Source organism: Trichechus manatus, unplaced genomic scaffold, assembly GCF_000243295.1.
Source record: "Trichechus manatus latirostris isolate Lorelei unplaced genomic scaffold, TriManLat1.0 scaffold00092, whole genome shotgun sequence".
In the NCBI taxonomy this organism is placed as follows: domain Eukaryota; kingdom Metazoa; phylum Chordata; class Mammalia; order Sirenia; family Trichechidae; genus Trichechus; species Trichechus manatus.
The window spans coordinates 10813443-10826603 of NW_004444028.1; the positions used below are offsets into that span (position 1 = coordinate 10813443).

General features: G+C 36.7%; 1 protein-coding gene across 9 annotated transcripts in view; it reads left to right on the plus strand.

Annotated features, from left to right (window-relative positions):
• PEX5L (peroxisomal biogenesis factor 5 like) overlaps positions 1 to 13161 on the plus strand; it is a 239956-nt gene that overhangs the window by 129860 nt on the left and 96935 nt on the right. For 4 of the 9 annotated variants that reach the window (XM_004382307.1, XM_004382310.2, XM_004382312.2 and 1 more), the window contains one exon: positions 9725 to 9829. The exons of 4 other annotated variants lie outside the window; for them this stretch is intronic. In XM_004382307.1, the coding sequence (XP_004382364.1) occupies positions 9725 to 9829 (105 nt within the window). Of the gene's footprint in view, positions 1 to 7351; positions 7418 to 9724; positions 9830 to 13161 lie in introns of all 9 variants that reach the window. One more of the 9 variants, XM_004382308.2, reaches the window with a different exon arrangement.

A 13161-nucleotide genomic window follows, 5' to 3' on the forward strand; every position in this document is an offset into this window, starting at 1 on the left:
GTGGGGTTGTTAACCAATGTCATAAAACAGCATGTGTGTTACTGTTACATGAGAAACTATCTGTTCTGTAAGCCTTCACCTGAAGTACAATAAAATATTAAAAAAAAAAAGAGAAGCAGAGATTCCAGTTCTGAGCAGAATAGATCAGAACAGGAATTCCCACAACCTCAGCTCCTATCTCGGAGCTGTTTCAGGGAAGCCAGGAAGATGGGGTATCTGAGCTGGAAGCTTTCTTGGCTAGTAGCTTGTGAATTTGGCCTAGTTTCTGTAATTTACTTTTCCTGAATTATATCAGCCAAACTGGGGCATTTGGTGAATGGGGAACACGCTGGAAAAACACTTCACCTGAAGAAAATGAGGGAAAAGCCACAGAGAAGGCTACTGAGTAGTCAGGTTCCACGGCCACATTCTTGTTCATAAAATAGTCATCGACTTTGCCTGAACCATTCATAAAGGGGACGAATTCCAATTCACTACTTAATAGTCTTCCTGCCCTAGTGGCACGGTGGTTAAGAGTTCGACTGCTAACCATAAAGGTCAGCAGTTGGAACCCACCAGCTGCTCCTTGGAAACCCTATAGGGCAGTTCTACTCTGTCCTGTAGGGTGACTGTGAGTCAGAGTCAACTGGATGGCAATGGGTTTTTTTTAGAATGAAAATGGATACCATGTAATTCTACCTTATGACATCTGGAGAAATTTGCTGTCTCAGATTGAAAAATTTTGTAACAGTATCTTTAACATATGGTCATTCCATCTATTTAAAAAGTGAGGGGCATTCAATCTCTTTGTTTCAAGATAACAGCCTTCAACATTTAAAGGCCTCTGATTTGGCATGAAGATGAAATTCTTTGTCTTGTTTTTGATTTGGTGTGTGTGTTTTATTTACAAGGGACAAGAAGTTGGGAGATGCATCTAATTACTGATGAGTAAAAACAAGTCATCAGATCCATCTAAGGGAACGTTTCCATGGTCTTCATCATGTATTTGCCTAAAGGGATTCTTATCTTTATAGTTATTTTGGAAAACTTTTCCATAGAAGCTGTGAAAGAGACAAGAAAGGATAAAGGAAACAAATTTTTATATGTGATTCCTCCCAGTTTCCTGGCTGTCAGCCTTCAGCATTCTAAGACTCCGTACACTGACCAGTTTGTCTACTGTCCAGACACATGGAAACCAGGCCTCACGGTGTCTTTCTGTACTTAGACCCAGAAAGAGGCCATGTCTCACCTCTACGGTGCCCAGAACACCATCGATTTGCATATTCTATGCAGCTAGCTATACTGGTGAGATGTGGTTCTCACAACACTTCACTTTCTCTTGACCGGTGAGACTGTTCATTTGTACAGGGAAGTTACAAGCTGTCTGGCCTGCTTGTATTTAAGGGAAAGTTTTTAAAAAGAAAAGCGACCTTTAGAACTTTGTGTTTTTAGTTGTTTTCCTTTTTCTTAGAAACAACCAAAACAAAAGGAAAAAGTGCTTGTTGTACAAAATCACCTGAAACATTTGACCAACCCCCCCACAAAAAAAAGTGCCTGTTGTGTAAACCACCTAAAATGTGGACAAGGAATTGAAGAAAACAATAACCCTTTAATTGGGACTGAGGTATTTTAACACGAATAAGGCGTGACTTCTACGTTTGTTTGCCAACTGTGCCCTCCCCCCGACAGGTATTTTTGTAGGTGCCACTATGTGGATTTTTTTTTACAGCAACGTGTAAAAAAACAAAAAATTAGCATAACACACTTACAAAGATACCTTGTGGGGAAGACGTGGTTGACAGCCAAACACAGAAGGCGCGCATTATTTGTGTAAAAAGATAAAAAACGGTACATTTTTTGGTTATGTATCTCACAAATCATCAAGGCCTCTCAAAACACAAATAACAAATTTGGGGTTTATCATACCAAAGAAGAAAACTGAATATCGCATTCTGCATTTACTTCTTAATTGTCAAGTGTGTATCATTCATGCCATCCTCAATATAAGGCCAAATGTAGTCCAAAGGAAACATCTTTTTTAAAGCTAGACCACCCTGGATAGCAAAAGGTGCTTAAAGGCGCGTACCAGAAAAGCTCATTCCTAAGATAAATTGTTGTTAGTTGCTGTCAAGACAGCAGCGACTCATGGCAACCCATGTATAAAGAAGGAAGCGTTGCCTGTCCTAAAATAAATAGGTCCCAGTAATTTAGAGCCACATCAATCAGAGTAATCCTGTAATAAAACTTCACTAAATCAACACTGGTATAAATGAATGAGCACTGAGTGTTATTACCCTGGCTACTTGGGGCAAGAAAGCTTGCTAAGCAAACAGGGTAAATAAGCCTCATGGTACAAATGGAGTGAGGAGAATGCTCAACCTTCTCAAAAGGACAAACGAACTGTAAATTGTGGACAAATGGATCTCATTAATTAAAAATACATCTTATCTCTCCTTTGGAGCAAATCATAAGCACCTTTACTTGTCAACACTTTATTACGTTTAATGAATATTTACACACTTGAAAATAATACCGTTTCATTTAAAAGATATTTCCTAATAAAGACTTGTAATCGAATTCAGAATAGCCCTCTGTCAAAGGTGACCATGTCATGTGATTTCATTATCTTAGATAATCTGGAAAAGCTATCCAATATCATATAGATATTCATTTATTTATTGTCTATTATGTGTCCACAGAGAACTGTATCAAATAATGCATGATTCAAAAGAAATAAGCACAATCTTTGCTCTCAGGAAGCAGTTTCATTCATGAGACACAGCCAAAGAACATTTCACAAAATAAAGTATTATGACAGGTTCCCAGGGAGGAGTTTAATCTGCATGCACAAGCAGGAATTTGGGTTATGGGGCAGTCCTAGTTCATCAAGTGACCCACGATATGATTGGAGCAAGGACAAGAAGTGCTTTGGACCAATCAGTGACTCTCGTTGCTGAGGACTGAAGTTTTAATCAGGTTTACAGAGCAAATTAGTTACTCTTTAAATAATTAATACACACATTGTTTTGTGACATTGGTTGCCAACCCCGTGACATGTCAACACCCTTCCCTTCTCGACCTTGGGTTCCCCATCTCCATTCGTCCAGCTTTCCTGTCCCCTCCTGCCTTCTCGTCCTTGCCCCTGGGCTGGTGTGCCCATTTAGTCTCGTGTACATGGTTGAGCTACGTGTATTGTTGTTTGTTTTGTGGGCCTGTCTATTCTTTGCCTGAAGGGTGAACCTCAGGAGTGACCTCAGTACTGAGTTAAAAGGCTGTCCAGGGGCCATACTCTTGGGGTTTCTCCAGTCTCTGTCAGACCAGTAAGTCTGGTCCTTTTTTGGGACCCACAATATTTTTAAGGGCACATTAAACATTTTCATTTTGATCTCTTTTAAAAACAAAGGAAAAAAATAAGAAGTATAGTAATAAATCTTGTCTGGATTATATTTATCTTTATACCAATGTAGTCATAAATTATAATTCTTAATATTGTTTTGTGGAGCAAGGGATCCACCAAGGCAAGAGTGCCTAAGAAAAAAACAAACCCGTTGCCATCGAGTTGATTCCAACTCATAGCGACCCTATAGGACAGAGTAGAACTGCCCTATAGGGTTTCCAAGGAGCAGCTGGTGGATTCCAACTGCAGACCTTTTGGTTAGCAGACTGAGCTCTTAACCACTGTGCCACCAGGGCTCTAAAAGTGCCTAGGACCCAAGTATATTATATATGGCCCCAAACCAACAATTCAGGCTAAAGAAAGTGAATATGCATATGGTGCGCTTAGAATCCCAGCAACTTTCATGTGTCAAGGCTTAGAATTCAAGACTATAGAGATTACTACCTGTGACTTTCTCCCACCCACTCCCTGCCCCCACCCCTCACATTCTGGAAGGGTAAAGCAGAAAGTACCAATTAACATATAACAGAAATGGAGGGCACAGGAGTTACATAATAGAATGTAATTAGAGTCACTCCTCATCCATCTCAGAAGACTGATTAGAAAAGGTGATGTCTTGGGGAAGAGTGTATCTGTCAAATGGGGAAAAAAAAATGCTGGAGTTAAAAAATCTATGGTAAGGGAGAAAAATATGGAGGGTCAATTAGAAGTCCTCCTTTTAAATGCCCTATCATCTTTTTCAATAGTTGGGCCACAATTTATTTGCTGCAACTCGACTACTCTTATTAAGGAATCAGAAATCACGTTATCTCCAGCTATAAAGAAACAGTGAATTTATTAGGAGTTGTGGATTCCACATGTGAATCTCTAAGGGAGGAGAATTCTCAGTGCTTCTCAGTAGGTTAGGTAGGGGTAATCGGTAGCTCCCTTCAGAACGTTTAGAAACAAGAATGGGCCAAGATGCCTGGATCTAGTTCTACTTGTGCTGCTCTAAAACTTACAAAACATTCTGTTGAGGGATAGGAGGGGCTAAATATAACTGTGATAGAACCAGAATTGCATGGACTGAATCCTCATCTATGTTGCAAGAAATCTGCAGGGATACATTTAACCAAGAAAAGACACACATTGGTAGACAGGGATCCCCAGCACTCAGAGGACCCCGCAAAGCATTGCCCTGGCCTTTCCCTGTATTGGGAGATTAAAGAGAGCAGACACCGTGACATTTACCTTCCAGAGTAAAAGGTTATCTTGGCTCTGCACATGAGGGATGAGAACAGCCATCAGCAATTAGCCTTTTTGTGGCCAGTTTCCTGAAAATGCTTAAATCTAAGGTTTAAATTCAGGAAAATCCAGAATTTATGAGATGTATAATTTTTTAACATAAGCAAAACTGAATATCATTTTAAAGATTGCTGCTAAAATTATATCCGTGGCAGGTTCATGTCTATGTATGTGTGTATATGAAGAAAGAGATGCAGTAGATTTGCACATGTAAGCTTGATGGTAGTATGTCTATCCTGAAAACATGCATCCTAAAAAAACTGTTTCATCTCCAATATTATAAAAATACAATGTAAAATCTTAGGGAAAAATGCATGAGAATGTTTTCAATTATTTTTATTTTCTTTGTTTCTGATTTTTTTTACACCAACATATATTAATTTTTATAATCAGAATAAGAGGAAGGTTTTTTTTTATTCATATGTTAGACAATATTGAGTTAGCAGAGATGTCTAGTAATACAGTTTTTACTTTTCCCCTAATTAAATATATCTTTATTTCTTCTGTTTAGTATCTGACAAAAAGACTCTGGATCATTGCTAATAGATTAAAAATAATGAAAGTCAATCTTAAATTAAAATCTCCATGGTAGCAGTAATAGAATCTGCAACTAGAAAATTGCTTGTGAATATGCCCTGTAATTGTGGAATTGCATACTTGAAGTTTTTCATGCACCCAAAATAGATCTCAGGAAAATCCTAGTAAGGATAGCATTTACACGTAGTAAGAATGTTGTTGTTCTTAGGTGCCTTGATTTCAACTCACTGGGACCACATGTGGCGAGTAGATCTGCCGCCACAGGGTTTTCAGGCTGTAAGCTTTGCGAGAGCAGACCACCAGGTCTGTCTCCCACGGAGCCGCCGGGTGGGTTCCAACTAGAGAAATACTAAACAAGCCTTATAAGGTCACCATGAGTGGGAGCCAATTCTACAGGAACTATCAACAACAAGGACAAAAAACCTTGTAAACTTACTGAGATCTGTAGAATAAAAATAAAAGGAAGTTCGTATAAGTGAATGACTTAGGCTAGTTTTCCATGAAGATAAAAGAAACAAAAGCATTTTGCTAAAAATATGCTAGTGAGTGAAGTTGTGGGTGGCTGGTTCTTGCTGACCATTCCAGACAGGAGAAAGAAAATATTTCTCAAAAATGTTTGGTTTGCTTAAAGCCAGTCTCTGTGATTATTCTGTGAGGTGATTCCTGCCCAAAATTTTAGTGATACCATAAAGGACCCACACTACAGCAGTCAGTGAGGGTCCTGTGGGGGAGTCCTCCAGCCTCACTAAGCCAGGTGGCCCGACAATGTGTGCCAGAGAAAGAACACAGACTTTAGGGGCTGGTCTGGGTTCCTGTCCTGACTCAGCCACATATTAGCTTTGAGGCCTTGGACAAATCACATCATCTCTAAGCCTCAGTATCCCCAACTCTATAGCAAAGATATGAATACCTACCCCAAAGAGTTATTGTAAACAGTCATAAATAAAATGCACAAAACATTTGGCATATAAATAGTTTAGTTCCCCTCCTGTGAAACAGAGCACGGCCCGTTACCTCATCTGAATGGCGGCTCCATAGTCTGGGACCCACAGCCACAGAGGATTCTGTGACTTCCTGTATTTTGCACTCGATTTCCTTCATTCTATGTTTAAAAAAAAGAAGGCCAAAATAGGGTTTTCTTAATAAATGTTAATGGCACATATTTATTCGTTTATACCTAGTCTTACAATAGAGGTTAATAAAGACATTATTCTCAAGAATTATTATTTGTTGGAAAATCTATCATTTTGCATATTTTATTTGTGAGGAAAAAAGTGATAAAAGAAACAAAGAGAAATAGCAAAGAATTTTCCACATCAGTACACCAAGAAAAATAGACGTTTCCCTTTATACTGATACTGTTTTCCAAATAGTCGAAAATATCTCAAGAAATTCAGCAAAGAAGCCAGGGATGATTTTGAAATATTTGAAAATAAATAGACTGAAATAATTGCTGGAGTGTGTCACGATGTGATGTCAGCTTCTGAAATATCATTTCTGTCGCTGTAAGGAATGACATCAAAGCATGCCAGCTTAATGTAATCCAAAGTTATTATGGGCATGAGTGTATGTTCAGTGTATGTTTTATTCCTGCTCTCCTCGTACCGCTTCCAATAATAGATCAAGGTTGACCCTTTGGTGGAGGTATATTTAGAAAATTGAGTTTAAAGTCTAAATAATTATGCATAGATATTTCTGACGATGTTTTAAACCACTACAAAAAAGAAAGAAACCCACATGGCTGTGTTACTGTCAGCCCCGCAGAGATGCTGATAAGCAAACCTTGCACAGTTTTGTGAATTGCCAAATCAATTACCAGCCAGGTTCTGAATTCTAGAAGCATTATCCCACAAGATAAATGGGTGAATCAAAAATAACACAGCTTGATTTTAAGATACCAGGTGGAGGTGCCCATGCAATCTGGGGGGACGTCTTGCTTTGACCGATGAGTGTAGTCACTTGACTTGGCAGTGGTTTTAGATGATCTGTCTGCAGCCATGGAGATGTCGCAGTGACAGGCCTCCCCATTCTGTCCTTGCATTGTACCATACTTGCAGAACAGTGAGGTTCATGAGGTGTTATCTCAAAAGCCAAAAGCAATAAAGAAAAGAAGTTGCTGGCAGGCACTAACATGGGTATCGTGACTCTTTTCAGGTAGTAGGTGTAACCTTGAAGAAAAAGTGGCACTGTCTTCAAAAAAGTGACCTGACCGTGGCTTTGGTGGGTTTTTCTGCAAGAAATAAAACGCACCGCATGTGTCTTTTATACATCCTTTCCAGCTGACCACTGCTTTGTTCTAGAGTTCAGCATGAAAGGACTAATTTTTGTTTGGTTTTCGTTTTTGTTTTAGTGAAATGGCATGTCCGTTGCTAATTCTAGCTATTCTAGTTGCACATGTAAAAACTATATATGTGTAGTTTATGGATTGGTAGCATTTCAAATCAATGGTATATTGAAGTATTGACCTGAAGTCTTTGAGATGCTTATCAATTGACATTTGTTTTTCTTAGCCCAAGAACACAGTTTGAATTATTATTATTTTTTAAAATTATACCTTGTGATATTCGATTTGTTCTTTTAAATGTATTAGGTATTTAAATGTAAGCATGCCACTTTGTTTATTGTTATATTACTAGAACGTCTTGGAGCATGGAAAGAATTCTTCACAGATGATTTTGCTCTTTTGAAAAAAATCGGCTGCAAAAATATTTGTTTTAAAGTTTATTTAGTCTGTAAATGAGTGTAACCTGTAAAAGTGTACTAAGCTTGTAGTATGTAATGTATCATCCAAATAATTTTTATATTTTGAAAAAAATATTAAATAGTTTAACAGTACCATAATAAATCTTCTCCCAGAATACAGAATTACAAGCATCTCTATTTTATGAAGTTCGCATTGCTTCATTAAAGAAGAAACCTGGGATCATTAAGCACCCCAATTCGTTATACAGTGAATCATTAAGTTTCCCTTTCTTCTTCCAGAGATCAGTCAATCTAAAGGTTGTGGCCATTTAAACCTTTCAGAACACATACAAAAATTACTATTACTGTATATGCAGAAAAAAAAGTCTCTACTATTTGATATTCCATCTTGGAAATAACAGTATTGTCATTCGGCAATATGCTAGTTCTGAAGTCAAAACACACCAAAGAAACAAACTTTCAACAGACTCACACATTTTAACAAGTAGTTACTATATGGGAAGTTCTTCTTTGTTCTCATAATTAAAAGCTGTGACTGGTTACATTTTAGAAAGGCAACACCTGAGAAAATGGACATTGTTTCCCTTCCTAGAGCATAAACCTTCCAAATACTTGGAGCCCTGTGCAAGATACTGATGTAATTCTATCTTCTTTTCATTGCATAGAAACTATCAAGATTTATTAACCTCTGGAATTGACCATGAACCCAGCTCTAAATTCCCTCTCAGACAGTGGACCCCATATATCCACTTTTGGTTTTTTGTCTATGATATTTCTGTATACAACATTTGTATTTTAAGTAGATTTACAACACAGATACTCATGTCTGCTCTTTGGATAAAATTATTTTCCCCAGGGAAGCGCTGCCCAGAGACCTGAGAAAATGGGAGTTCTTTTTGTTTTGAAAGTATTTAAAGATTATTTAATTTTTACATAGTATGGGATGTTTCTAATTGGGCTGGGAAGGTCCTATTTTATTTTGTTTTGTTTTTCCATTATACCTTATCTACTCTTAAAAATTTAATAATTTGGTAAACTCAGGAGACAGAAAGCCATCCTCTCCCGTTAAAGTCTGTGGTGTAAGACAAACAATGTAGGGATTTTTTTATATATATGTATCAGTGCTTCAATTATTAATTATCCTTTACTTACACCTGATTTATGAGATTCTCTAAAAGACATTTCTGTAATTCAATTAAAATTTCTTGGTCTCAAAAACATTGAAAGTTGTAACTTTTTTTTTTTTTTTCCACCGAGACCATTATCTCCACAAAACAAGCTGGGTGAATTCCTTGATGTCAGGCCACTGGAAACGTTTCAGAGCTTTTATGTTTTTACTCTTTTTGTGCCCAGTCCACTCAAAAATGACAAAGACTCCAGCGACCACCCAACAGAGGCCCTCTGTGGGAGTCAGATCCTGATCCTAATCCTGTCCCAGATTTCCTACTGTCCTTCCCAATATTTAAGGATTATATAATTTATAAATGACCTTAATAGGGAATCCCTAGTGTTTTTAAATGATACTACAAAAAAGTATGTACTTGTCATGTAAATTGCCTTAAAATATATTATACATATAAAATACTATGTTAAAATTAAATATGTCAGCTGTAAAGTTGAAACAAATAGCTAACTAAAAGTTCACCAATAATCTTTTTTCAGATGTTGTGCATTTCCTCCTCAGCCAAAAGCCTCAAGATTCACTTCTGGCAGCCTCCTCATCATTGGTGTTGGATTGCTCTTTAAACATTAGAATGTCTTGTAATAAATAATAAGTTAAAAGATTTCTCCTGACACAAGTCATTGTTGATTTCACTGTTATAGGGAAAAGGCTCTAGGGCGGCAGATAAGGCTGTTGCCATGGTGATGAAGGAGATACCGAGGGAGGAGTCTGCTGAAGAAAAGCCCCTCCTTACTATGACATCACAGGTGGGCAGACCCATAGGGTTCCTGTAGGAAGCTGACATATGTTAATATACCAGACATTGTGGTTGCTAACTAGAAAACAAAAACCATTAACTCTTGAACCAATTTTTTTTAAAAAGACAGTTTCACTGATACAATTATACAAATATAAAAGGGAAACCAAAATTGATTTTAAAAAAGGAAAATTCCATCATTCAATAACTTGTGAATATTAATTTTCATTACTCAACTTTAGCTTAAAAAAAGAAAATGTACGTGCAAGTAAAACATGTTGCTTCTTTATAAAGGAGTCTTGATAACAACTTTGGAAAGAAATAACAATTAAGCTAATGGTACATTTGAACAACAATCAAAAAAATTCAAATTCCTATGAATAAATACAAGTTATATTGTATACATATGTCAGTTTACCAGTAGAATATCTAAATTTTCTTAAATGTTAAATATATTTGTGTTGTGACTATGCATACTGCATATATGTCTATACATATTTATATGGAAAACCAATTTACAGGAATGAGCCAGAAGTCCCTGAGTACCCATGCAGAAAATGGCATTTGTGACCTCTTAGTGACCTTGACAACAAAAGTGTCATCTCTATTATAAGCACAGGAGGGCCATTTTCAGCATTTATTATATAACAAGTATAGAAACAAGTTTGCATTTGTATGCAAAGACACGCTGAGACTGTGGGTCCTATATGTCCTCAGGGACTTTTGAAACATCCTGTAAAACCCACATAAATATGTATAATGTAGTCATCACCACTCTGTGGAACTACCAGTCTGAAATTCTTAAATGAAAAGTATTTTACTTGCATTCTCTTATAATTTAGATCAGATTGTTATTTTAAACATTTCATTTTTTCCCTAATGCAATGGTAAATGTAGTGATTGAGTTCTCATTATACGAACGTGTCTGAAATTAGAAAAATGTCCATTTACAGTCCTCATGAAGGCATTTATATCATAAGCTAAATTATGGCAATGTATTTTTAGAATATCAGCAGATCTTATCTCCAGCTGCTGGCAACACATGTGCTTTTATTTTATTCTAAACAGTATGTTGTAAGTAATGAAAATTATAACAACATATCGCATCAAAATTGAATCATAAAAAAAGTATTAAAAATTCCCAGGACTTGGGGATAAATTTTATGTTGTCAGTTTTTAATCCATAAAGAACAGACGCTTCTTTCCAATGACACATAGTAATAATTAAAAAGGAATTGGCTTGATATTTACCAAGTTCTCCATTCTTCACTTAATTTACATAGGAAGACATGTACAGTGTTTTAACAGTGATCTCCCGCCTGTCAGAGTCAGTCCTGTGTAGAATCCCACGTCCAAAATATTCAGCCTCCCGTTTCTCAGGTGAATGCTACTTGAGAGGTGAGGACCATCTGGAGTTCTCCTATAACGACAAAGACACATAAATCAGTAGATACGACCCATCCAAGTTTGAAATTGGCACGGTTGTGCTGCAACATATATAGTCTCAGGACATAACAATTTAGGATAAGCTCCAGTCCCCCCAATTTTTCCCCTAAAACCATGCACTGCTATGTGCTTTCCAGTAAGCCTTTTTGAATCTTCAAAACCACCGTTATAACCTAAGCTTGACTTTAAAATTTCCTGCAAAATACTATTTTTGACTTTATAATTTAGAAAATAAATTGTGATAATTACCATTTTCTCATATTCAGAACATTTGTGTGCACCGAGTTCCTTCTTTAATCTCTGTCTAATGTTGCATTAACTGTTTTGAGGTACTAGTTACAATTTTACTGCATGAAAGTTATATAATGCTTTCTTTGATGCATAATATTCTTGTTGCATACTGGCCAGTTTATGAATCAGCAAACAGAGAGTTCTGATTCATAAAAATTTTATGCACCTGTTTTGCTGATAATTTTATGAAATTAATTCAGTGACAGCTGTGATAAACAATTATTTCTCAGTAAACTGCAGTTTTATTAGTTATATACTTTTTCCACTGTACACAAGTGGCTTTCTTCCCTGCTATGCACCAGTGGCGTGCACAAGCCAAAAAGAAGCAGGATGATCTGAAAATGTGAGTACTTGTCATGGCAACCGCAGCATCCAGTCTGTGTACCCATACCACATTCTTACTCGTTATCCTGTGTGAATGTATTAGTGTCTTGAAACATGTCCATCCCAGTGTCTCCTGTAAAGCCCCTTATAACGTAGAGCTACATACTGCTGGATACATCGACTCATCTTCATCCGTGGTTCGTCGGTGCCAGCTGCTCGTGCCATGGATTCCAGATGTGTCGGAAGCTAATTTCTGCTCTCTCAGTAATGTCTTTGGGACAATCATTTAAATCACATGCAGAATAAGTCGCTGAAACACTGAGCCCTTAGCTTGTTTAGTAACAGTTCATTCAACAGATTGTAAGTGCCGAATGGTTCTGTATTGAGGCATTTTTTAAAATTACATGATTATTATAATATGTTCCTCAACTAATTGCAAGGATTTAGCCATATTCCAGTGAAGCTATCCATAGAAGATTGAACAAAGCAGAAGGGTTGCCCAATGACTTGAACTCAGAAATTGCTGAACTGCTGAGAGTTGTCTTCTTGTTTAAAACTATTAATTTTGTATTACAAACAACATGTCAGGCACTACATAAAAACTCAGGTTCATGCTGTCCTCGACTAACATGTAAATCAAACACTATGTGAACAAGTGTGCATTGATGAAAGGTTTGAAGAAGAAAAAGCATGGAGACTATCAAGCCTCTGAGGAAGAAAAACGTTCCTCTAGACCTGGATTGTCCAATACAGTAGCCACTAGCTGCGTATGGCTCTTGAGCATTTTGTGGCTACTCTGAATTGAGATATGCTGTAAGTATAAAATACATACTAGATTTTGAAGATTTAATAACAAAAAGTAATAATAAACTACCTTATTAATAATTTTGTATTGATTACACATTGGAATGATATTTTGAATATATGGGCTTTAATAAACTAAAATATTAAAATTAATTTCACCTTTTTTTTTTTTACTTTTTCCATGTGACTGCTAGAAAATTTAAGATTATGAGGCTCTCCTTATATTTCTATTAAACAGCGCAGCCCTAGACTGTAATACTATGAACAAATTCAATTTGAGAGTAGAAAACTATGTGCCAAAGATGGATTATATCATAGAAAAAAATTTTAGTGCTCTTTTCAAGAATGAAATTACTTTAGAGAATATGTCTCTCTCATAAGGAACCTTTAGAAATTTTCATTTTAACCACATCTCCTTGGTGCTTTTTTTAAACAATATATGCCCCATACTTTTTTGCCTGTAGAGCACAGTGCCTT